Genomic DNA, 27,322 nt, shown 5'->3' on the forward strand with positions numbered 1-27,322 from the left:
TTGAACTCATTTAGCCAGCGGATCTTTACAAATATTTGCAACTACACATAATACTTAATTTGAAATAAATATGAGATAGAATAATATAAAAAATAGTATATCAGGAGTCACAAAACCTATGGGTAGTCCTGAGTTACTGTCATTCATTGTGTGATCTTGAGCCAATAATAACTACTCTCATATGAAACAGGGAGAAGTGCTTGCCCTTTTTCACTATGTCAGATTAAATAAAAGATACTTAAAAAAGTTTATAGTGCCAGACAATTATAATAGATTATTAACAATTTCCACATTATAGTTTCTTATTTCACATGATAAATAACATGATAATATGACATTGCTTTTAACTACTGTAATAAGCCCAATTCAGAAATCTGTAACATTTGTTAAAAACGGATTAATTACAATTTAACATTCTAGAGAATGATTCACATGACATAACTGGTATTCACATTATCTAAATTTAATGTACTAGTTTTCCTTTTAGAATTCAGTGATCACCTAAATTTTGAAAAGACTTTAAACTTTTGAGTTTAAAAAGTGTTTTCATATGCTATAAGCACATTGTTAATTTCATGTTCATACACTTCTTTGATAGTCCTAAACTGGCAGTGATGAGAATAGACACACAGTTTCCAAAAAAAACACCCAAATTTTCCTAGTTACAAATTGCATTTGCCCTAGGATTTCCAGAGCCAACGCATTTTATAATGTGTATATTACAATACCTGCTCCAATTTCCAGATGCTAGTGGTACTTTTTTAAAGCTATATTTTTTATTTACTTATTTTTTCAATTATTTTATTAAGATCATAATGGTTCATAATGCTGTGTAATTTTGGGTGTACGTTATTATTTATCAATTTCTCTATAGACTTCATCATGTTCACCAGTAGTCTAACTTTTGTCTGTTACCATACAAATGTGCCCCTTTACTCCTTTTGCCCACTCCCAGCCTCCTTCTCCTCTGGTAACCACTAATCTGTTCTCTTTATCCATGTATTTGTTTATCTTCTACATATGAGTGAAATCGTGCAGTATTTCTCTTTCTCTGTCTGGGGAAGCTATGCTTTAATATGTTTTTAAATATTTCTTTTTTTGCACACTGATGTTACTGATTCCCTGCAGGAGTCTACCACAAGATAATGAGATTTCTGGCATTACTGTTCTGAATTTAGAAGATTGATCATATGCTATGATTTTGCTGTTGGTGGTCCTATTTTGGTTTTAAATATTAATTAAAGCTTGCCAAAAAAAAACCAAAACCCAAGTCTATCTTTTGTTTCATTTCTGAGTCTTAGAGAAGGTTGGACTTGATCCATATTTGAAGTATTTATTTAGATTAGAACTTGAGACCTAAGTAAAGCATACACTTGATTTAATTTTTCTGCTTCTATCAATCCTAAGGTTACAAGGTGGTATGTTCTCAAGTCAGCAAAAGTCATTCATTGTTCTCTTATGCATGGAGATAAGTATGGAATCTGAGGCTTAAGTATACTCAGTCTAGAGCTTTATCTTAACCGTCCAAGTGATTTATATATATGTACACAGATTTCATAGTGTTTTCATTAGCATTAGCAGAGATGAACATTATTTACAAGTTATTATAATATAGGTTCTCCTTATAATATTGAGTACCCAACCACTGACCTGGGCATTTTACATAAAATATCTTACTGATCATAGAAAAAAACCTGAACATAGGACTTGAAATTATCTTCTTTTCACCTAAGAGAGAATTGAAGTTCCTAGAGAGTAAATATTTTTCCTAAAGTCAAATAGTACATACAAAGCTCTGGTCAGATTCCAATGCCTTTGTTCCTTCTGTTCATAATAATGCTTCCGGCAAGGCATCCAGAAAATTGCCTTGAGGATTATCTGGTGATATTTTTGGCCTACTAGGTGGAAAAAACAATCCAGAGGAGGAGAAGCACATGCTACTATTTTATTCTAGTCTAAAGCTGACTTTAAAATAGGCATTGTGTAACTGACTCTGTGAGCAGACCTATGCTATACTTTGATTCACTTTGTTGGCAATAAGGAGTAAGTCAGATAGCATTCTGAGACTAGCCTCAGATAAATATCTTGATGAATATCTAACATCAGCTCATTTGTATTAAAGTGCTAGAACACTGGGACCCCATTGCTTTTTTTGACGAACAGTGAAGACTGTGTAGACTTAGGTTGTAACCACTTCAAGACTTTAGGATCACAAAGTTGAATTTAAAGTGCTGATGGGATTTGATGGGTCTCTAGCCACTGGGAAACAGAATAAGCTATAAAAAAGTATAACAGAAACAGTAGTATTTCACTTTAAAATGAAATATGAACTTATTTCTACATATATATGTAATAGCAGTAAATATTTATAATATTTTAATAATTGCATTCATTAGACTTTATATTTTTCAGTCAACCTTACAGTGTCTTCAGCAATCACAAGTAACCAACTAAGGAAGAAATTCAAGTCTACAATTGATTACTTTAAATTATGGTAAAAGAGTATACGATATAGTTTGGTGTATTATATCTGTCTTTTAAAAAGTGAGCACTGGTTTGTGCCAGGTACTGTGGTAGGCACTTTATATTCATTATCTTCATTTAATCTTCAGATAATACAGCTATTTTCTTTTACAACGGAGGAAATAGACTTAGAGGTTAAGGAATTCATCTAAGGTCACAAAATTATTAAGTAGCAGAGCCCATATTCAACTGCAGGCTTCCTGACTACAAACTCTAAATTCTTTTTTTTTTTTTCAAAGATTGGCACCTGAGCTAACAACTGTGGCCAATCTTTGTTTTTCTGCTTTATCTCCCCAAATCCTCCCAGTACATAGTTGTATACCTTAGTTGCAGGTCCTTAGGCATATGGGACGCCGCCTCAACGTGGCCTGACGAGCAATGCCATGTCCACGCCCAGGATCTGAACCAGCGAAACCCTGGGCCGCCACAGCGGAGCACGTGAACTTAACCGCTCGGCCACAGGGCCGGTCCCAAACTATAAATTCTGAATCCCAATTTTATATCAACTCTCTCTAATCATACTGCTTTAGTCAATACTGGAAAGAAGCTTAGAGATAACTGCATCAAATGCAGCCCAAGCCACTCATTATTTAGGAGCTATTTACATAATAGCACAATTGAGTTCATTTCATACTCAGAAATAACTACTTGCTCTTTGAAAAAAATTTTGTTTTGGTGAGAAGATTGGCCCTGAGCTAACATCTATGCCAACCTTCCTCCATTCTGTATGTGGGATGCTGCCACAGCATGGCTTGATGAGTGGTGTGTAGGTCTGTGCTTGGGACCGGAACCAGTGAACCCTGGGACACTGAAGTGGAGCATGCAAACCCAATCACTATGCCACTAGGTTGGCCCCTAAAATTTTTTAAAGAATAGTAGTTTATCTCCACTTTCTTTATGCTTTAATGGTTATGTGAATACAGTCATGCATTGCTTAATGATGGGGATACATTCTGAGAAATGTGTTGTTGTGTGAATATCATAGAATGTACTTACACAAACCTAGATGGTATAGCCTACTACACACCTAGGCTGTATGGTACTAATCTTATGGGACCACCATTGTATATGCAGTTGATCACTGACAAAAACGTCAATATATGGCACGTGACCAAATGTCATGGGAGATGGGAGAACAGTTCACATACTCCCATCTTAAATGAAGTTCACTATCTTGTCATGTGATGCTTTCCCTATGAGAATTTAAAATTTCTTTTAAATCTATTTAAAATAGATACATCATCTATCTATACTTAATTTTGAAAATTACAGAGGAGAGGGACATTGTAGATATACAATAGAATGCTGGATATACTGAAATAAAGCTTTCTTCATTTTTTGCAGTAGTAATTTTTAAGTAGCTTTGAAAGTATTCAGAAGCAATGGGAGCAAACCTTATTCTACATAACTTGAATTGAATTTTTTACTAGTATTTTACATGTTTTAGAACAACAAGCTTTTCTTATTAAAATGTGAACATTTAAGGGGCCAGCCTGGCAGCATAGTGGTTAAATTTGTGTGTTCCACTCTAGTGGCCTGGGGATTGCAGGTTTGGATCCTGGGTGTGGACCTAGACACCGCTTATCAAGCCATGCTGTGGCAGGCATCCCACATATAAAATACAGGAAGATGGGCACAGATGTTAGCTCAGGGCCAGTCTTCCTCAGGAAAAAGAGGAGGGTTGGCAGCAGATGTTAGCTCAAGGCCAATCTTCCTCACCAAAAATAATAATAATAATAATAATAATAAAATATGTGAACATTAAGCAATATCCTTCATTTGCTGATACATTAATTTAAAAAGTTTGAAAATTATTCAAGATGTCAACTTATATTCAAAGTCTATCAGGATATTAAAACTACTTATACAAATTTACTGTTTGGTAATCATTTCCTAAAAAACTTAGAAGAGAAGACTTAGCTTAAAAATAAGGTGAATTTTAACTAATAGAAGATGACAACTTTCTAAATAAGATACACGATATTAATGTGAAATACACTTCTCTCAGAAATCAAAATGAAAATAATGTGCATATATACATATACAAATAGGTTCCTAAAATAATGCCTGTGTTTTAAAAATCAGTTCCAATGCGTACACATACCTGTTGTTTCATAATCTTTATCTGTTCCTTTTGCTTTCGCTTCTCCTCAGCAGCCATTATTGCTGTGATGAAAAACCAAAGCACAGATATCATCATCAGAGGAATGAAGAGGAGAGGACTCTTAGGAATTCCCCAATATTCATTCTTCAACTTGATGATACCATTTAAATCACTCACCTTGCTGTTTTTTAGCTTCTTTGGCAACCCGAGCCTGTTCCTGCTTTTGAAGTTTTCTCAAAAGCTTTATTTGTGCTGCTTGCCTGGCTATTTCTGAAAAACACAAAAATTCAAGGAATATTATTAACAACTTTACATTACTGCTAGCGTAAAAACAATAACTGTATAAAACTGGTATCATCAGGAAGGACGTAATTTTTATGAAAATTGCCAAAGGTTAGATGTCAAGTAGAGGAATGGTAGAGCAGAAAATGTCTTGTTCATTTTCTCTAGAAATTGCCAAACTGTTTCATCAAACACAAAACAGAACTACACAAACTACATATACAGAACGACACAAAAATGATGCTTCTCTCAATCCTCATCACAGAGGCTAATCTAAGCACATTTTTTTCACATTTTGTGTAATCCTCACTTAGCAGGAAAGTAGCTGCTGAAATGTAAAAGCAGCAATGCACTTCAGTCTTAAAGATAAAACACACAAAAAAGAGAAAGAACCCAAATAAAACAAACACAACTTCCTCAAACTCAGTGTTTCAATCAACTACATGAATGGTAAAGTTTCTGAGTCCACTGATATTCTCATTATGAAGGAGACGGACTAAATCTCCTAAAGAGAAAGAGTACAGAATGTCAAGGAGTTTTAAGGACGACCTAGTTCTCATAATTTTTAAGGACAAATGTATGAAACGGGGATAGATTGGTACAATTAATGGTCCCAAGTCTTCATTCTTCCCTCTATTCATGTGTCATTTTTCATGTGACTTTGCAGCTCCTCTCATCAAAAGATGGAATATATTTCCTCATCCTCTGATTCTGAGTCCAGCCGAGTGATCTTTGGCCAATAGGATGTTAGCAGTTGTGATGCGAGTAGAAGTCTGAAAGTGTACTTGTGCTCTTTCTATTTCTACTCTCATGCCTTGCCCTTTACGATGAAGACATGTTTTGGCTAGGCTGCTGGAGGCTGGGACACATGGAGCCAGTTGACTCCACACACGTGAGCAAGCCCAGCCAAGATCAGCAGAGCTGCCTAACTTCCCTCCAGCTGATTCTATCTGCACAAGCAATTAATGCTTAGTATTGTACACCACCGAGGTTTTGTTGTTGAAAGCACGTAATGTTATGCTTTCTTCTGCTGACAAATTTGGTCAGAATACTTCTAACTATAAACGTGGTATATATAACATCACTCATAAAATCATTTTCGAAAATACCACGGGACATTAGACATTGTTTTAAACTTTGTATCAGAGGAATAGTTTTAAGAAACCTACATATTATATTCATCAACAATGAATATGATTGGGTAATAACTGAATAACTTGAGCTCTACTAATAACTGCCACCACTTACTGCACTATCATATTATATTTACATGATCTTGTGTAACCTTCATAACAACCTTACAAATGAACAACTTCATAATAACCCAGCTTACAAATGAAATAACTAAGGCTCATAGAGGTTAAATAGCGGAGCCAAGATATAAACCCAGGTCTTTCTGACTCCATAGTCTATATGCTACTACTTCTAAAAATCCTTAAAGAAATTTGAACACCTTGAGATTTTAGATAAAAATTTAACCCTAGGTCCTGTAACAGCTGAGGTGAAGTTGATTACTATGGCTGATTTTCTATCATTAACACTTAAAAAAAGAGAAAGGGACGTAAAAAGGTCTAATTTTATCTACCAAATAGGGAGTGTTAATCAAAGTTGAAATGGAAGTTGATGCTAAAGTATATCTCCAATTTTCCAATAGTTTTCAATATTACGAGGTTATAAGCATCATCAAAAATTTCTGAGCCACATAAAAATAATCTGTTCACTAAATACTCTGGGAAATAAAAATCTATAATCCGGCCTGCAGAGTCAGCAACCTCTGATAATAATATACCTGAAGGACATCGTTCTCATCTATACAGTATCAGGTAAAATATTTTTCTAGCATCTAAGGCTTGAAAGCTTTCACTGAATTCTGCTGTAAAGACCCAAATCTGCCTTAAAATGAAAAACGTGTTAAGTGGTTAAAAAAACGTTTCCGAGAAAATGTGACATAAGTGTGATCTTTTGTTCCAAGCTAAATTGATGCTCTCTAATAGAAGTTTGGTTTATAAAAAGGAAATTCTATATAGGTGCATACTTGCGTATGAATGTATCAGTCAATTTTAAGCCCCATACAGGTATAAGGCAATTTTAACTTTTAAAACCTTAGGACAGACAAACACCAAAAATTTCAACTCCTATCTTTCCACTTCAGCAAGGAAGATACCATTTTGATTAATCATTACAAATTTATATAGCTTAAATTTTATATTATGATCAGTTGGAGAAGAAGATGTAAAAAAATGTTAAAAAATTAGGGACACTATGGAGGAAGGAGAATGAGTTAGAGACCTCGAAAATTCACTGAGGCTCTGAGGAATAAATTGCTCTCAATATCTTCTCATTTATTTGGTTTATGGTTGCTTAAAATATTATCTGTTATAACTAAATTTTGAAATATTAATTTGAAAAATATCTTTTATGGTTTAGGAAATTACTTGTCTGCTTAAATTTCATAGATGAAAGCTTATTTTCGAAATAAAGTTTATTTTCACATAGAATTAGGGATAATTTGGATATACCACATTTCTTTGACTCTAAGATGCATTTTTAAACATACCTAAAGTCAGAATGCGCCTGACAGTTGGCAGCACTCTTCTTTCTTAGTGGTACATCTTAAAACACTGGTGCATTATATAGACTATGGCATGTCAGATTCTATGATACATGAACTGGGCAGGTGATACTTGATATCTTAGAAAATCTAAGATAGAAATGGTGTTGCCAATTAACAGGTAGGTTTATTTATATAGTTTGAAAGTCTTTTTCATATTCAAAGCTTTTCAGTTTCTTAACTGTATTTTATAAGAAATTAGAGAGCTCCCATTTCACAATGCTTGGATGTACATTCTAAGTTCACATTTATTTTACTGCTTTGAACATTTCTTCAAATTAAATCCAGTTTTTCAATCTAGTTGAGTCCTACTAGGACAATAAAATATAACAGAAACTTCTAGAATCCCCAAACTGTTAATGTAGAAGCCTTTTAGAAATAAAAGTGGTGATAAAGTGATTTATTCCTACTTTCTTTTCTTTCCAAGAAAAAACATGCATATTACACCACATATATTTGTAAATATTGACAATAATTATTTATTTACTATTACATATTTAATATTTATACATATGTTCAGAAAGAACATATGTACACAATAAGGTCAAAGATAACAGAATTTGCAAAATACAACATAAGATAAGAAGGCAGAAGTATGTTGTACAATAGAAACCAATTCAACATCTAGAGGGAGAAAAAACACTGGGTAAAAGGTGAATAATTAACTTCTATTTTGTTAAATTAAAATTCAAGTAATTTTGCAAATATAAGGTTGCCATTTTGGATACTAAGTATTAATGATATTAGTACTAGATATGCAAAACATGCATGAAGAGCCCATGCTTTCGGTATCAGTTAGTTTCAAGCTTTCTTATTTTATGCAAACAATGCACACAGCACAATTATCCATTCTTCAAAAGAGTGAGCGGTTTATTGACGATTCTAATTTTAAAAACTCATCATGTACGGCTATATCTGTCAATACATTAACTTTCTTTTTTGCACTTCACTAGCAACTGTTCAAGAGAGATCAAAGTCTTAAGAGAAACCAAATAAAATAACACAAAAAATATTTAACTAAGATACTAAGGCAGAGAAAAACTTACACAACATTAAGTTGTATGCCAGGCAGTTAACCTACACGCCACTGGTGGAGTATGAATTGGGGCAACCTATTTGGATATAATATTTGCCTGCTGTCTACTAAAATTGAATAGGCACATACCCTTTGATTAAGAGATTCTGAGATTCTATGTCTAGGATTTTATACTGTAGCTAGGCATATCTGGAGAGGGATGTAAAGATACGTTTAATGTGTATATATTTCAGCATTGTTTGTGATAGCAAAGATTAAGGAAATAGCTTAAACAGTCATCAAAAAGAGACTGGTCAAATGAAGTATGGTAGAGCCATACGTGGTATCACTTACGATTCAGCCATTAAAAACACAAGATTGATTTTTAAGTGCTGATACAGAAAGATATTCAAGATAAACTAAGTGGAAAAAAAGCTGAATAGTATGTACTCTGTAAGTCCATTTATTTTAGAACTCAAAAGATACATACATGTATACCACAACATATTATATATGCATATATATATACATATTATATATATGAGTGTTTGAACGTGTATATGTGTGTAGACATTTCTGGATAGATTAACAAAAAACTGTAATAATGATTCTACTTGTGAGTGTCCTTTATTTTAAAGCATGCTGTTCTACGAGATTTGTCAGGGATATTTGTTTTATAATATAAACAAACCAGCTACAAAGAAATTATTTTTATGATGGTGTTTACAATAAATAGACATAAGTCAGGCTTTTCATCCAGAAAAAAAAAACCAATGAGAGGAAGTAAATTCTGTTAGTCCTTTAAGTCAATTTTTATTATTAAACCTTTATTTTCCATGGATTTTTATGTTTATATATATTCTTGTGAATATAAGACATCAATACATATGTTCCTATGCATTTAGATAGCCTTAAGAGGCTTCACATTTGCAACTAGAACTCAAACGCATAGCACAACTTTTTATTTTAGTCAGCTTTCTCTGTGTTAGACATAGCATTGGAACTCCATGTTGATAATTTATGGATAATTCTGAATCATAAATACACTTGAGGTTATTACAAGCACTTTGTACTTGAGAAGTGATGCTTTCTGGTGATCTTAAATACTTTTTTATTTAAATCTATTAGTTGGGGATTTTGAAAATATATGCAATATATTCAGACTACAGAAGAACTCAAACTAAAAGACTGGGGTTACTTACCAGTAATTGGAGTTCTCTGAAAATTTACTCCACAGATCCACATATTTTGTTGTTATTCCCTTGTAACACCTCAAGGAATCGGGAGCTGTTAAAATGAGAATTTCCAGAAGGTTGGCACAACCTTAAGGCACGTGCCAAGTGCTGGTTGATTCCCTTTCTGTGCAAGCCTTAAAAGCTTATCACCCACCTTTGTAATTCTAAACACACAATGTATGATGTGTTTATGAGTACAGCTCTTGAGAGGAGCCTACCTAATCAAAGAACTCCAGTTACCAGTGGGACTCCTTATTTTCTCATTTTTATTCTAACACAAATATCTACTTTTTAGAAATTGAGAGCAGTGTCAGTCACTCATAAGTCAAAAACATAAGAAATACTTATACTTTTTAGTATGATAATTACAGCGTCAGACACTATATTTCTTACCTTGAGCTTGCAGTTTTCTTAGCAATTTGGCATCTGTGTTATCTAGAAATTCAGCACTGCCAATATTCGGAGGCCGACCCTTCCGACGTCTCATCCTGGACTCCTCTCTTGCTCGCTGTCTCTCTGGATTTGGTGGTCTTCCTCTACGACCTTCCATTGCCCTGATACGGGGAATGACATCCTCTTCTTTCAGAAGACACCACTGCATTCCCTTTTAATTAACATTTTATAGAAATAATATATTACAAACAAAATAAAAACAAGTGATCAATATGTCAGAAAATTCTAGGTAAAGTCACAGATATTTTGGAATTTATAAAGCTGGTACAAACTTTAGGAATTTTAGTTTTTAAATTAAATTTGTATTTACAATTGTTCATAGCCATTGGCAAATCTTTGGTATTCTTGCTCGTACATAGAGAGATTTATATCTGTATCTATAAACATATAAATAGAGATATATATCTTACAATCACCGTTTCTGAACTACAGTGACCACAAAATTGGCAAATATTTGAAAATATTAGTTGTGTGATGACACCTCTATGGGTTGTTCTTACGGGTCATCAGTTCAATCAAACATTAAGCTATCCAAATAACACATTAATGTTTCTTTTTATAGAAATATTACAGCTAATAAATCAAGAAAGTAAGAGTTAGAATATCAGCATTTTGCAATACCTGATGAATTAATGGATCCAAGCATTGAACTTGAATGGCTGCCAATCACCAAAAAGAGAGACAACCAGACCTTAGCCTCCTGATGGAGGTTCATTTCATCACCTATAAATTAGTCTTGCCCCACCACACCCAAAGTCAAACCTGAATTTGATTAAGCCTTTAGACTTAATTACTATAATTTCATAGGAAAAATAGGGTGAGAAGTGTATGTTAAACTACACAGCAAAATCCAGTCTGAGGGAAATTCTACAAATTACCTAGTTCCTTCAACAAATAAATTTCAAGAAGTAAAAAAACTGTGGAAAGATTAAAGGAGCCTTAAAAGATGTATGAAACAATCCCACTGTGTGGCCCTTACCTAGATATTGATTCAAATAGACAAACTGCAGAAAATTATGATGATTAAGGAACAATTGAAAATTTGAACAATGACTGGTATTTGATGGCATCAAGAAATTATCATTTTAAAGTGTGATAGTGGTAGTGTGGTACTATTATAGAATACAAGTCTTTATCTTTCAGAGATACAAATTAAAACATTTACAGATGAAATAAGATGTATAAGATTCACTTCAACAAATTATGGAAGAGGAGAAGTAGATAGGAGTACACGTAAAACAATATTGGCCACATGATAATTTCTAAGCTGATCATAGGTACATGGTGTACATTATTCTGTCTACTTTTGTATATATTTGAGATTTCACAGTTTAAGTTTCCTGATGCAAGCACATAGATCAGCACAATGCTAGTGTATTATAGGTATTATCCTGTTCAGTGCATACATACAATCTGAGTCTGGTGTTCATTATCCTCTATATGTTAATCAAAATGAATACATTGTTATATTACCTTACTTAGAGTCCAAAGGAATATGTTCTGATATAGGAAAGGCATCTTTTAAAAATAGTGTTTCTAAAATAATTATTTTATTATTTCTTTTTTTTTAAAGAGATAATTCCTTTAGTGTGAAGGTTAAGAAAATTTTTTAAATGTGCTTTTTTTCTTAAAAGAATCTCTAACTAGGAATTTAGCTTGAACCACTGTGGGCAATTCTGCAACCAGAAACAATAAAAATTTCTTCAGTTATGTTTTGTGTCATGATTCCTAACATGGGAAAAGGAGTCTCTGAGTATCTCATTCAATGGGTACTAAAAATACAAACACTACTCCTGCTACCACAATGGATGAGAGCTACATCTCACATTCTAACTACTGTGCTTTGTTCCAGGGATTTTGAATACATTATATACATTAATCTTCACAACAGTTCTATCTAATATGGTGGGTTTTATTGTCCCTACATTATCATTGAGTGAATTCAGGCCTACGGAGGTTAAATAGTTTCCTGAGGTACAGAGGCAATGAGGAATAGAACTGTGATTTGAATCTAGGACTGTCTCATCTAAAACCTGGCTCTTAACCATTAGATGTACTTAATAGACGTTACGAAGATGTTCTTATACTTGCTAAGTCACTGATCTAAATATTCGGCCATGAAAGCACAGCCAAGATTATGTCAAGGCAGGACTGTGTCAAAAAAAAATTCATGCATATAGTCCATATATTTATATGTTAAAAAATAATATCTACTACTTCTTTTCAGTAATTCCCATGCTACAAATAATTTTAAAAATTAACTCTGAGGAAAATAAGATAATTTTTTGCTGAGATTTCAAATGAAGTCAGTAGGAACAACAGTTGTACTAACTGCATTTTTAGGCCATAAATCACTAAGAAAGAAGCCATCAAAACAATTTTATGTTTACCAGTGTGGGAGGCTTTTGATTAGTTTAGGTTTTCATTTCTCTGCCATGCTTTTAGGAAACAAGGCAGCACACATCACATAAATTGAAAAATATAAAAGTGACATTTGTGACACTTGGAGAAGAGAGAGACTAATAAAAGAGTCCGTAAAGGAATCTGCATTCAGTTTTTAAAGTATCTTATTAATAATAAAATCAACTTTTAGCAAAGGTTTAAAGGGTTTGATCAATTTATCTTTTTTTATCGAGTTACAATTTTTTTTTTGGCAAGGAAAGAGTCACCCTGAGCTAAGATCTGTTGCCACTCTTACTATTTTTTTCCCCCCCAAAGGCCCAGTGCATGGTTGTACATCCTAGTTGTAAGTCCTTCTAGTTCTTCTATGGGAGCTGCCGCCACAGCATAGCAACTGGCGGATGGGCGGTCTGGTTCCACAACCGGGAAATGAACCTGGGCTGCCAAAACGGTGAGAGCACCGAACTTTAACCACTAGGCCATCAGGGCTGGCTCTACAATTTTTACAGTTATATTTTTATTCAGCTAGGAAAATATACCTGTGTCAAAGAGGAACAGAATATGTTGGTGCCCAAAACTTACCAGACAAATAAATATAGTGGCATTATCATTTACATTTTTGCCCTTGACATTTATAAAGTAAATACTTTCTAAGGGAATTGCCTATTGTATTGGGGGCTATATAAAACGTTTTCTGACTCCTGGATTTTAGAAAATGAGAAATGGATTGCTGGGAAAATTTGAAGCTTATATTATAGCTTTAATTCACTGAGTAGCTAAAATAATTGTGGGTAAGGAAAAAAAGAAGTATTTTTCTCAATAAACTTTTCCTCTGGAAGAGCAAATACAATTTACATCACTTGACTCACGTTATAAGCTTTTTTGTCAATCAGAAATTATGCATCAAAAGAGTAGGTTTGTTAATTCTTTTTTCTTAATTTCTAAGACTAAGATAGTAAATGTTCCTGAAAATAATCTTTCTTGACTAAGATTTAAAATATATGAATAAAAAGAAAATACGGGGCTGGCCTGGTGGCGCAGTGGTTAAGTGTGCACGTTCCGCTTCGGCAGCCCAGGGTTCGCTGGTTCGGATCCTGGGTGTGGACATGGCACCGTTTGGTAAGCCATGATGTGGTAGGTGTCCCACATATAAAGTAGAGGAAGATGGGCATGAATGTTAGCTCAGGGCCAGTCTTCCTCAGCAAAAAAGAGGGAGATTGGCAGCAGATGTTAGCTCATGGCTAATCTTCCTCAAAAAAGTGAATAAACAAATAAATAAAAATTAAAAAAAAAATGATGAGCAGGAAAGCATGCTGCAGAATGATAGTATATTAAAAAAAAGAAAAGAAATGATCAACACAATGGAGATGGTGACAAATTAAGACTATTATATCATAATTCTGCTTTCAAGAGTTACTAATTTAAATCTTTAGCAATAACACATTCACTTAGACAAACACTACAATGAGAGAGACAGGAAAAAAAGGGTTTATGTTTGATTTCAGAAGATTGAACAAAATAATTAAGGTAAATAAGCAAATGAGATCAGTACACTTCACACCATAGGCTGTAAAGCATTAGAAAAGTACACTGTAAAACTGTAATATATTACAAAATAATTTCTACAGCTTAAAACATTTGTTGAGGCACCTACTCTGTCCAAGGCATACGTTCTTTAAAGGTAAGCTAGAGAAAGCCCTCTTTCCAAAAGGACCAACATTTTTAACCAGGACCTTAGGCTCAGGCTATTCTAATGCAGGTGATTCAAGGACCACACCCTGAGTAGTAATGAATTTGAAAAAGATTTTAGAGGTTGGGACAAGAAGTTGTCTCAATTGTCACTTAAAAATTAATAATGGTCTGGTGCCAGCCCTGACGGCCCAGTGGTTAAAGTTTGGTGTCTCACCAGTTTGGCGGCCTGGGTTCATTTCCTGGTGGTGGAACCCCCCACCTGTCTGTCGGTTGCCATGTCTTGGTGGTGGCTCACACGGAAGAACTAGAAGGACTTACAACTAGGATACACAACCATGCACTGGGGGCTTTGGGGAGGAGAAAGAAAGAAAGAGGAAAGTTGGGAACAGATGTTAGCTCAGGGTGAATATTTACCTGCAAAAGATAAAGAAAGGATGATCTGGATTAGGATGTGAGAATTAGAGCTGGAAAAGAAGATGAATACATTGGTCTTTTTTTGGAGAGAGGACTACCAGGATGTGAAGGAGAAGCATGAATGGAGACTAGAAAGGTGATTAAGGTTTGGAGTAATCTCTAAGCGGCATGGAAAAAGAAAATGGTAGTGAGATTTTCTTTCTGAACAAAGTTAAGATACAGGATGGAGAAATTCTTGAGAAAACTGACAAATTTATTGCTCTTAAGTATTTTATGCTTTAAAAACCAAACAGAATTTTAAAGAAAGCACTTATTTCAAATAAATTTTTAAATGTTTTCTGTATTCAGAAATTCAAAAAAAGAGGAGATATTATGAGATTTAATTTAAATATGACTTTCTATTTCAACATACCTATTATTCTTCACAAATGATACTCTAAAGTATAGCTGAACATCTCATGAGCAACTGGTCTGTCTGCACCTTATCTTAGGGATACTGAATTGTCTAATTAACTGGGTTTTCTACATTCACTAACAGAATCAATTTCAAAATCTTAGGGCACAAGTAAAGCAAGGGTATCAAATATTTTTGACAGAGCTTGACATTTCATATTTTACAAAAAACTAAGTTAACATTTTGAGAAAAATCAAATTTTGTTGGACTTCCTTATATCTATTTCACAGTTTAGTATTATGTCTATTTTTAGCTACTTTATGGTGTCAGAGGTAGATAGTGATAGCTTTATATACCATAAACTTAACAGCATTAGGGATTCTCAATCTACCTTAATCATAGTCGGTTAATATCATATACTGAATAGCACTCAAAGATGTGAAAGAGTAAGAACAGCTATCTATGCTGGGAGATGGATGTCATCTATTAAAAACAATTGAGAAAGATGTGATTCGATACAATTGTTTCCACAGTGCTGTCTATGCTTTCCAGTTACTCACTGTAGGTTACCCTCTAAGAGTCAAGACTTTCAAATACCTCCTCAGCTCCACACTTGGATTCACACAGTTGGCCTCCTAGTACACGCCCTTGCCTAGCCATCAAAAATCCTACCTGGCAGATTAGTGACATAAGTTTCCAGACTTAGATTTCTGGTACTGATCTTTCATGTTCTCAGTGTCCTTATGTGCCCACAACTATGTTGCATTAGGTATGGCAGTTAACAGCAGAGTTGAATTAGAACCCTGGTTGTTGACTCCCAAGCTTTTGTTCTTCACTTATTTGAAATAATTACCAGCACTACAATCTTGCCAGAAACTGCGTTGCCTGCTTTGTTGTGAAGTCTCCCCTTATTCCTTCCTAACAAAATGCTGGTTTTAGCTGGACAGCATTGTCCTTAGTGTTTTATCCTCCTCAGACAATAAGCTTCTCCAAGCTAGTGATCATAACTTCTGTTCTTTTGTACTCTTCAGTTTCTCTATGACCGCTAGTTTTTCCTCAAAGCCAGGCTTTCAACTTCATTTCTATAATGAAATACGTTCAGAATTTCCTTTATAGAAAATGCCTTTAGGGAAAATTTATTTGGGGAAAAAAAAAGCCTGGCACATTAAGTATTTGACACAAACATTTATTGATTAAATGGCTAAGAAAAAGGCTTTTTTCAGTAAGAACTATAGGTATTTTTCTTTTCTTATGGCCTTATGCTATTAAAAAGAAGAAATATCTTTTTTAAAAAAAGACATCTCAAATAGAGAAAGCAACATTTTCCAAGTCACTTTTAACCCGTTCCTTCTTTGCATCTTTCCTTTTCTGTGCTTTTTTGGCCTGAATATAATAAATATTCATTATTGTACTCTGTGAACCTCCTAGTTGAAAAAAATAAACTTAGTTGTCACATTTATGCTTAAATGTTTTGTTCTCTACAAACCACAAAAAATGCTTTTCAAAGTAGATTATCATATATTTCAAAATAATCTTTGTTATTAACAAATTATTTTAAAGCCTTCATATATTCATATAAAAATGTAAATACCTTTTACCTTTTTACCTAAGTACCATATTTAGGTAAATAAAAACAACTCTGTTTTATATTTACTAAAATTTGTCTAGCTCAATCTTCCTATCATTCTGACACTCAAAAACAAAATAAAATGAAAACGATGATAAACATTAGGTTCCACAAATTCTTTATAATGTAATGGAGCAGAAGTCTGTAAGAAATCCATTTATCTTACATCTTTTTCCAAGAGGTTTCACTGGCTAAAATAGTTAACAGAATTTCTTTGGAAGGTAGCCAGCCAGTATAGCACGAACTAATGAAGAGTGTTAAAGTTCATTTTGTTCCACTAAGTCTACCATCACAAAAATCATGGTTTCTACAGAAGCTGGTAGGAAGTGTTTAATATCTAAGTATCAGTAGATACTGACAAGTAGCTGATTTTACAGATCTCTTACCACATTTGTAGACTGAAGTAAATAAAACTGATAATGAACAGATTAAATGCTTTTCCCTCCTCATTTCTTGTGTGTCAATCCTATCTACTTAAATTAGGGTTTCTCTCTCTTTTTTTAAAGGTAATCATTAGATTGTTGTCCTTTAGTTAATGATGAATATATTTAAATTTCAATACTTGTGAGCTTTCAGACCTCTCATCCTACTGTATTATACAGAAAGTTAGTTAATATTTTGAACAAGTGTTTGCTGTTAATAAAGATTTGTATCATCATCTTAAGCTCAGAAATATCTTGAGTTAAAAATGATTAACTTATACAAAATAACCATGGTTCTCTACAGCACATATTATCTTCTAGGAGAAATTATCATCTCCTAAATTTCATTAGTAAAATATTGAGGTTTGGAATACCATTCTTGGAATTTTTGAAATGCCTTGAACAAAATTAGAACTTATAGAACTAATATTGGGGTTTTCTGGGTAAGTTTCAAGAGAAAAAATAAAAATATGATGGAGAAAATACATTTTCCAATGCAAATGTTTTATTAGGAGAGTGATTAAGAATACTAATGAATCTGCAAATAAGGTATTTCATTTGCCATCAATCACCCAAAATAAATATAAGAAGCTGGGAAAACTGTAGCATTAACATTTAAAATCACTATATACAATCTCCATGCATTTGGAAAACGGGATGCTTAGCTTTATTGGATTACAAAGGGTAGAAGCATTTATTCTTTTAAATGGGAAATTGTTTTTCACATTATATGTAATACAAGCAAATTCCAGAAAATGTGAAACGTGAAACGTAGAAAGAAAAAAATGACCCAGTGTACCACCAACCATTACATCCATCGTTAAAATTCTGCATATTTCCCTCCAGCCTTTCAAGATGCATAGTTTTGTTTTTCACTACATATACAGCCATCAGACTATTTATATAATTTTTAGAAAGGCAGATATACTGTAAATACACACAGATCCTCACTGCATGGTAACGGTGTCCTTGTCCCAAATTATATTTTATATCTTCTACAAAATTTAGGCCAACCAAAATTATTACACATCATGGTTAATCAACAAAAATATAATCTTTGTTAATTTTCATAGAAAATTATTATATAATTATATATATTTCTAATTACTATATGTTTATACATATTGATCATACAATATATAGAAAGGTATATGGCTCCACAACTATATGCATCTCTAATTAATTAACTAAACATTTTTTTGGATTACTTACCTTTAATTGTTGTTCTCTAAAAGTATCCTGAAATGAATTCAACTTACTAATTTTTTTTTTAAATGAGAAAAGTGCTCTCAAAATTGCTAATATTTTCCCTTATCAGGCTGCTGAAATGTTGGCAGCTTAACGTATTCTGGATTTAGTAATTCATCATATTTCCTTGATTGGAATTTATCTTTCAACAAGACAATATGCATTTGGAAAACACTGATTATGTTTAATAAAAAGTGAATGGATGTCAAAGAACATTCTGCTCTGCCTAATGAGGCTTTATAGATTAAGTCTAATTATCACTGATACAAAATAAAAAATCGTTTATCTATTGAACAGCAATTAGCTTCCCTCTCAGAACAAAAATCTACTGAACTTCAAAACATAGAGATATCTTTGGCATAAACAAGACAAGTAAGGATTTGATAACAAGAATCAAAAGATTAAAAAATGAGACAGATTTTTAAGTAAAATTATTATTGCCTTCTAATATGTTTTATGACTAAAAAACTGATCCAGTATATATGGAGTATGTAAAATAACACTGTGGTTCATGAGACTTCTGAGATTCTGTTTGGTGACAGATTTAATCTGAGTTAAAAATTATTTTTAAGTTTAAAAAATAGAAAGAAAAATAGAAAAATCCTAGAATATATTTCCATAAAGAAGTTAAACCTCAGATAAATATATTTTGGCATTTTAGAATTACCAGTAAACAGTAAATCCAGTGGATCTGGATATAACTTGTTCCTTAAAAAGTCATGGACAACAATGGAAAATAGGTTATATGATGAATGCAGAAGAACACTGTCAGAAATCTTGAGTTCTGGTTATGTGTCTCCCGGTTGAGGTTGTGTGATCTTAGAAAATGCTCTCAATCTTTGAGCTTTCATAATAAACCTTCTGCAAAATTAGGAAGACCTTTTCTATTTCTATAACTATAAAATTAGAGGGTAAGATAGGATGGAAAAGCTTGCCTATTCACAATAGAAAATATTAATTGCCAGCAAAAATTTCTTTCTGCGCATTATAATGGCCAAAAGGGAAAAACTTTCAGTTGAGAAAGAAAATATCAACTTCAGTTGGCTGAGCATTCTAATCTTTTGAAACATTTTCATGCACATGATCTCATTTTAACCTCACCATAATCCTGAGGTGGAAGTAAAATTATTGTCTCCATGTTGCAGGTAAAAAAATTTGGGAAAAGGGGGCCCCTAGTTTGTTGTTGTTTGAAATCACAAAACTATTTCATGGATTAACAAGAATCTAGGTCTCCTCACTCCTTAACTAGGACCTCTTTCAATGGAGCTGCTAAAGTTCAAGGCGGATAATAAGGATATGCAGCTGAATCCAAGTAAGGAACAAAGGCAGAACATTAAAGCAAATGTAGGAAACGAGGTCTCCACGGTGGGTTCTCTGTGCTGCTTAGTGAGCTTGTGGACTCAACCCTCAAGCTCAAAGGGAGCTGTACTGATATTTTCAGAAATGTGTATAATTAACGTAAAAATTCAATTTCTGCAAAAACCAGAAATTTTACTCCAATAATATTAAGGAATTCCACCCCCTCCCCCTAAATTACCAAACTTGTAAAAATGGACCATACAGCACTGCATAATCCAATGGATAAGATCCTTCCAAAAAACTAAGTCATATTTATCCCCTTTTTGACTGACTTATCACAACGTATTTTTCCTACTCAAATTAATTTTTAAAAACTGTTTACCTTTCAGGGAACTAATGTTTTCCTATATTTCACATGAACATGCAGATACTTTTATACCTGTATGAACTGTAAAATTACTGATAGAGTCAATAAACAGGAAAAAATTTACTTAAAAAATCAGAAAGAGACATCTACTATGTCAAAGCTCCTTGTTACTGAAACATAATAAATTGAGGCCTTGGTGAGTGTTTACCACAAAGTTATATGTATAGCTCCATATGAATTAACTAACAAAAGGCAATGCTCCAGAGAGTAGTGAAGTTTACTTCATTTAGGTTATGGTACTACTTTTTGGTTCAAAGACTATACTTTTTAAAAAGTGGATACCTGCGGTCCATCTCTGGCTTCATAGAAGTCACCCACTCTTATTTTTGCACTGAAGCTGAAATTGTCCCTTGAGATATCCATTATTCCATTTCTGCTGAGATACTGAAAAAATCACATATTTTTCCACTTCAGGTTTTAATAATTACAACCCAGCTTTGATGTATAGCTATCTTGATGACACTAATGTTTTTGCATATTCTATCAAGGGGCTATGGATTTATAGGAGATCAATTTAGGTTAAGTACATTAGTCCCATACAAGAGAATATGTTGTATCAAGGAACTTTATCTGAGAAAGGAGTGCACTTTTTTTTTCATAAGCATGCTTAAAAGGCACCAAATGTATGTTATTTGGTGAAAAGTATGTACCTTTATTACTTCAGGGTACTGCCTAAGTTTCTTTCCACATGGAGCATAATATGCTACTTCTCCTTGAAGGCGCCCTCCAAAGTTTCTTATTCTCGTCTCTCTTTGCCAGCTACACATAACAGAAATGAGGGTTATAACATACTTTAATTTTAAGAAAGCTTTCAAAAATTAAAAAAAAAAAATTTATGAACACATGCTCTTTCAGAAACATGAAAAATACAAAGAAATACAAACCCCTAACCATACAACTCAGATACATTTACTATTAAAATTATTTAGATTTTCAGCTAAGTAATTCAACTAAAAATTAAAGACTCAATTTACACATGAAACTCCACTAAATTTTTTAGAAATAACAACTGGTATTTGAGTATTTGGACATATTTATTAACCAATGTGTACTGATTTTTTACATTTGAAAAGTTTTAAGTGAGAAGAGTAAAGTAAAGCTGGCTCCCTGTTCTTTCTTTTTTTTTTTTTTTTGAGGAAGATTAGCCCTGAGCTAACTACTGCCAATCCTCCTCTTTTCGCTGAGGAAGACTGGCCCTGAGCTAACATCCATGCCCATCTTCCTCTACTTTATATGTGGGACGCCTACAACAGCAGGGCTTTTGCCAAGTGGTGCCATGTCCACACCCGGGATCTGAACCAGTGAACCTGGGCTGTGGAGAAGCGGAACTGCAAACTTAACTGCTGGGCCACTGGGCTGGCCCCAAAATCTGGCTCCCTGCTCTTTGAGGAGCACATACCTCCAGTGTGAAAATTCTCAGTTTGAATTAAACCATTTTAGCCAAACTCTGCTCAAGTCTTTCAGTTTTGCTCACAGAGGCTTTCACTGTCCTGTAATTCTATCTTCACAAAAACCTCTGACACTCTTAACTGTGTCCCTGCCCTTTGCCAAATGATTTCCTCTTGCTTCCTTCTCAGTCATGTTCCCACCCGGCTGCACGATGCCATCCCAGCTCTGCCACCCCGAAACATAGCAGTTAGCCTTCATTTCAGTTTTCTGATAGATCAACTTCTCTGGCCTTTGCTCTAGCTCTTCCGCTCTAATCAGCATTAGGCAGTATATTCACTTTTATTAATAGTGGAGGATGAGAAGTCACACAAGCATAAATATGTAGGGAGCATGAAGAGAAACGCTGCTTTGCATACCCATATTCCAAAGGAAGACGCAGTTCACGCTCATCTGTTACTCTTCTTCTTTTGGAACTGCCTTCAAGAAAATTCAAGCAGTTAACATGAAAGATTAGTTTATATAGATGACAAGTTTTTGATAGCTTTGAGACTTCTCTTTAAATAATATATCTTAATCACTTGGACTATTTAGTGTATTTCTGCAACTTGTACAATATTTTTAGATGGTTTTCAACAGAACATTGTATAGAAAATTTTTTTTCTTTTTTCTTTGGTCTGCATGACAGAGTAGTTTTTCTCTCTAAAGAAAGTACCATGCAAGATAAAAATATATAGCTTTCCTCTCATTTTGTATTAAAGAAATAGCTAAAGAAGTAGGAGGGAAATAGTTGATAGAGGTTTCTGAAAGCCATGTACAGTTGTTTTCTTTGAAAATATGAGTTTTAAGATGCTGAAAAATTTCAACAGGTGGCTCACACATTTAAAAATAATATAACTTCTATGTTCATATAAATCCAAAGTCAAAAATACTACTCTGTCTTTTAATTAATCTAAAGTACTAAAGAATAGGGTTATGATTTATGTAAAATTTTTCATAGACAATGACCAAGTTTCACAAATACATGCACCTTAAATTAGTAGGATATCATACTAGTTTGTGGCAAATGAAAGCAAAACTAGAAATTTCCAAGAAAAGAGTAAAATAAGTAAAACAACGTAATATTTTACTGTATACCTCTTTATTTTCTTAGCTACTGAAATGAGAATAGAGAGTAGTTTTGGAATATTAATGTAAAAACTTTTAATGAAGACCTCTAGAAGTTTATAAAAGGTCAAATATGTTAATGGAATAATAATGCTACTCACTAACACAAATGACATTGGCTAAATGTTGGGCAGATATGCAACTGTATTTTAAGTAACCAAGTGAGCTCAATTTTATAAAATACAAAAAACTCTGTCAATCAAATTCTAAATTCTAGAAGCATAAACTGAACACAAAAGCAGGAAAGTACACAAAATCAAGAGCTGTTATCAATCAGGTTCTTAAATTGGAAGCACAGAGAATAAAAATGGTAATGGGTGATACCCTTTGAGAATACATGCTGACCTTTCTTAGTCAACCTAAAATCTAGCTGTAACACTGTATTCTAATGAGATCATCCCTGGAACCCAGTATAAATAAGAATTCTTGCTATGGTTTGACTTCTATTGTACAATAATAAAAATAAAGTGTAGGTACCAGAGTTTGGACTTGAAGTAAGTGTGGAAGAAGGTGTGCCAAGAAAAGCAGGTGACTGGGATTCAGAACATAAGGCAGCAGGAGCAGAGCCTGGGGCTTGTGCTATGTGGAGGTTACGAGGTGTTGAGTGAGCTGTGAGACTGATGGAAGGGCTTTTGACAGAGGAAGTTGTTTTATTCACTTTCATTGAAGTTTTCTCTCCTTCAGTATCACTATCTGATTCATCTTGGTCTTTATCATCATCATCATCTTCTTCTGATCCTTCTGTATCTGATTCTGAATTACTATCTGATTCTGGGAAGTAAAAGAAGCATTTGTATATTATAACTAAATAATTACCAACAGTTTGCAGTTTGTATCTAAATGGAATAGTTCAGGAATCAGCATCTGTGATTGAGAACTCAAATGAGCAACTTTCCTGAAGAGTAAATTTAAAAATACAATCTTGATTTGAGTACAGAGTATGAGGGCTATAAATCCTCAAAATTCTTCATGAAAAGTTATCTGTTTTACTCAACACTTTAACAGTTCTTCTCACATGACACTATTCACAAGAGTTCTGCTTAGTGGCTTCAAAATCGCTTTTAATTTATTGGAGAAACTACAGAATAGAGAGAATAGAACTGATTATTTAAATTAATAGACTCCAATCACTTAAGAAGCTTACTAGGTTCAGGATGAGAAAGAGAAGCCTGGAACTTCCTTTATTCTTTCATCTGGACTTTGAAGTACAATAGAATGATTTTCTGGGGGAGACTCTTGCCTTTTTTGGCTGTAGTTAATTCAATTTAGGTGCAAGACTTCATCAGGTTTCTCAGTCTTCATAAAAGACCAGGATTACAGAAATAATTGTGTGGGATAATTTAAAGATTTAATAACTTAAGTTTGTTCTAGCACTGTAGCCCTATACATGCATCCATTTCTACAGATGTGTAATGTCTATTTCTAGATAAAATTTGATAAACACAGGACTGATACTCGGACTGTATCTTAACGGATCCTAGAAAACAGCTTTTGTGGAATAGTGTTTTGTGTAGTACTATCTACCCACATTGATGTTCATTATAAAAATTTGTCTCTGAAAGTTATTAACATTGATATGCATTATTTATCATGCAAAGTTGTATTTATGGGAACCCCAGGAAAAAATATTACCAAGAAAAGTTGTTCTTACCCTGAGAAAGTAGGTTGTTTTTACCTTATAGATACTTTAAATTGTGTAATTGACTTTATTTTCTTATTCATATTGGTGGTTAGAAATTTACAATTGGATTTGTGGCTGACTGGTAACAAATCCAAAAACTTTTATAATATGTATTTCAGCTTTGTATTTAAAATCTAAGCAATCTTATATTTTATGTTTTCAGTCTTCTGTGGAACAAGGAGAGTTTAGGGGAATAAAAACAAAAAGAAGTTAAAAAAAAAACCCCAAAGTAGAAAGTGAACCTAAATAAACTCAGAGAGTACTCTATTATGTTATTAAATAAATTCTGTGTTGTTAAAGAACATTCACAGGGATTTAGGTTTTTGGGACCTTCTGAATGACTGTGACTACAATTTGACCTTTGTTCAAGGTATCTAGTGACACATTTTAACAAGCAGCAGAAAAGATGAAAAAAAGGATGAATGAGTGGCCCTGAATGAAATGGTTCTAAATGACAATTAAGCAAGTTTGTGAAATTATTTCTTAATTCATGCATCATTTATATTCACTTTAAAGTTATTATTTGTTTAATGTTAAGTGAATTAACAAAGCTGAGAATTTAGTTTAGGATTTCCAACTCCATTTACTCCTACACTTTACTAGTTCATTAGAGAAAGGCACATCGTTGCGTGAAACACAGTGAATAACAATGATTATAAGTCTGTGAATTAAGAACCTCTTTGAAGTGTTTTGGTTCACATAGCATTTAGAGAAATAATTTAAATTTTAAAATAGAAAATAACCTGATTGGCTATCATCAGATTCATCATCTTCATCATCTTCCTCATCTTCTTCCTCATCCTCTTCCTCTTCATCCTCATTTGAATCTTCAGAATCTTTACTACTGGGAATGTCTGAATCTGTTCCTCTAAACTGTTCCACTAAAGATTTTGGAAGATGAGAGTGTTGCTGTGTTTTTACTGTGTTTACATTATTGCTAACTGCTTTTTCCTTCCCTTGACTATGCAGTATGGGAGACGCAGAGGGCATTACAGTTGTCTGATTGCCAGGGGTTCTTCTCCCACTTGTACTCAAATTTACAGGTGAGGAAAAAGGGGTGCTGGATGCAGTAGCAATGTTTTCATTAATCTTACTCTGCATTTTAGTTTTGGTAGTAAGTGCTAGAGGAGCTTCTTGAATGACACTTTGAATAACTCCATTTGGTTGATGATTACCTAAAAGTGCATTTGTCAAGAATGGATTAGGGTGGTTGTTTTCTAATGTTTGTTTTGGATGTGCTGGTGAACTAGAGGTTGCTTTTGGATTTGACAAAGCTGCAATAACCTTCTTCAGGCTCTTAGAGGACTCCTGTTTCTTTAACAGTGCTGGGAATGTCTGTTTGTATTGTTCCTGTTGAAACATAAGTTAAAAACATACAATGATGTACTATGAGAACAAAGATTACTTTCATGTACACCTGAAATTTATATAATGTTATAAACCAATGTTACCACAAAGAAACAAAAATTTAAAATAAATACGTAAAGATGACTTTTATTTGCCTTCATTATCTGACAACAGCTGCTCATATACAAATTTAAATCAAATATACAAGTGCTATAAAAGTAGTGGTAAGTGATGACTAGTTGGTTGCTGAACCTTGGCTAGAGGTTTAAAATTCAATTAGTCTTTGTTTTTCAAAATATATATTTTTCCTGACTGTCTCCCTCTCATTACTATTGCTCCCATTTTCTCAATAATCCAAACTTGAAAACCTAAAAACATCCTTTACTTTTCTTTTTCCAAGTCAGCCATATTACTGTGTCTTTTGAATTCTTTTGTGGAAGTATTGCTCAAATTTAAGCCATACTATCATTTCTTCCCACTCAAGTCCCAATATATGCTAGACGCCAATGCCAATTTTATCTTCATATAAGCCTCATTTTATTATTACCTCTGGTCAAAAGCTTTAGTGCTTCCTCCATAACTGCCAACTTCATAAAGTCTAAATACTTTCATTTTGATATTCAAATGACTTTTCAAGTGGACACTAACATAAGTTTCTAGTCAAACTGGACTATTTGCCATGCCCCGTGCATATCACACTTACACCACCTCCACATCTTGTTATAACCATTTTCTCTGCGTGAAACGTCCTTCTCTTATAAATTTCAAGTTGCTAAAATCCTGTTCATTCTTCAAAATCCAAACCCAGAAGCTCTGCATGTTTGTCCCAACTAGAAGCACTCACTGCTTCCATTCTTCGAGCCCCTTTACCTCCTTCTCTTCTACCCTGTACTATTTGTGGTATACGTGCTACGAAGCTGGGGGGAATGCGGCTCAACATTCTGTGAGTCTGCTTTAGAGTGCCTTCAGCACATCAGCACTGGAAAGAGGATAATAAAACAGTTTAGAAAAATTATACTTTTCTTGGGAAAAATTTATTTGTAAACCATTAAGCCATAAAATTTACATCTGCAAATAAGAAACAAAAAATTACTTGGCTATCAGAATCTTATTGAAAAGAATAAAATCATATGAATTTTATTAAATTTGTGTAATTAAAATAATATATAAAAATAAACTGATGTAGAATGATTAAAATAAGAGAAATAGAGTTGAATTTCGGAAGGTAAAATTCATTAACGAAAATGGTTGCCTTAAAATTAAAATCATCAGTACTGTGAGCATCAGATCCAGGCTCTTAGCACTCAAGTCAGCAAAGATTCGTGGTAGGTATTTCACAATTACAAAGGCAGATGGAATGCCATATAGAATGACACTATATATTTTAAAGCACCAGTACTAAAAAGCAGTAAGCAATTCCTATATAAACTTCTTAATCTTATTTAACATCTTCACGGTATTAGTTTAGAAAATTAAGGTAAAATCAGCCTTTGTAAAGAAAGACCGTCATATAACATTTGTACCTAAGGCAATGCCTCACAAAAAGAAAGTGCTTAATTAGTACGTATTCAGTGAATAAAATATGGAAATTATGC

The 27,322-nt window shown here is 33.5% G+C and overlaps 1 protein-coding gene across 50 annotated transcripts in view; it reads right to left on the reverse strand.

Annotated features, from left to right (window-relative positions):
• The window catches only part of BAZ2B (bromodomain adjacent to zinc finger domain 2B), a 296,344-nt gene that overhangs the window by 74,651 nt on the left and 194,371 nt on the right, over positions 1 to 27,322 (reverse strand). For 17 of the 50 annotated variants that reach the window (XR_011528371.1, XM_008513680.2, XM_070579989.1 and 14 more), the window contains 8 exons: positions 25,124 to 25,730; positions 23,177 to 23,470; positions 21,952 to 22,012; positions 20,797 to 20,905; positions 20,429 to 20,530; positions 10,164 to 10,374; positions 4,805 to 4,897; positions 4,628 to 4,689 (listed from right to left, as the gene is read on the reverse strand). Coding sequence is in view for 49 of the 50 variants with exons in the window: in XM_008513680.2 (XP_008511902.1) it covers positions 4,628 to 4,689; positions 4,805 to 4,897; positions 10,164 to 10,374; positions 20,429 to 20,530; positions 20,797 to 20,905; positions 21,952 to 22,012; positions 23,177 to 23,470; positions 25,124 to 25,730 (1,539 nt within the window). In the remaining variant the exon portion in view is untranslated. The remainder of the gene's footprint in view (positions 1 to 4,627; positions 4,690 to 4,804; positions 4,898 to 10,163; positions 10,375 to 20,428; positions 20,531 to 20,796; positions 20,906 to 21,951; positions 22,013 to 23,176; positions 23,471 to 25,123; positions 25,731 to 27,322) is intronic. The other 33 variants (XM_070580007.1, XM_070580002.1, XM_070580019.1 and 30 more) reach the window with 3 other exon arrangements.

This window comes from Equus przewalskii, chromosome 17 (assembly GCF_037783145.1).
Source record: "Equus przewalskii isolate Varuska chromosome 17, EquPr2, whole genome shotgun sequence".
In the NCBI taxonomy this organism is placed as follows: Eukaryota; Metazoa; Chordata; class Mammalia; order Perissodactyla; family Equidae; genus Equus; species Equus przewalskii.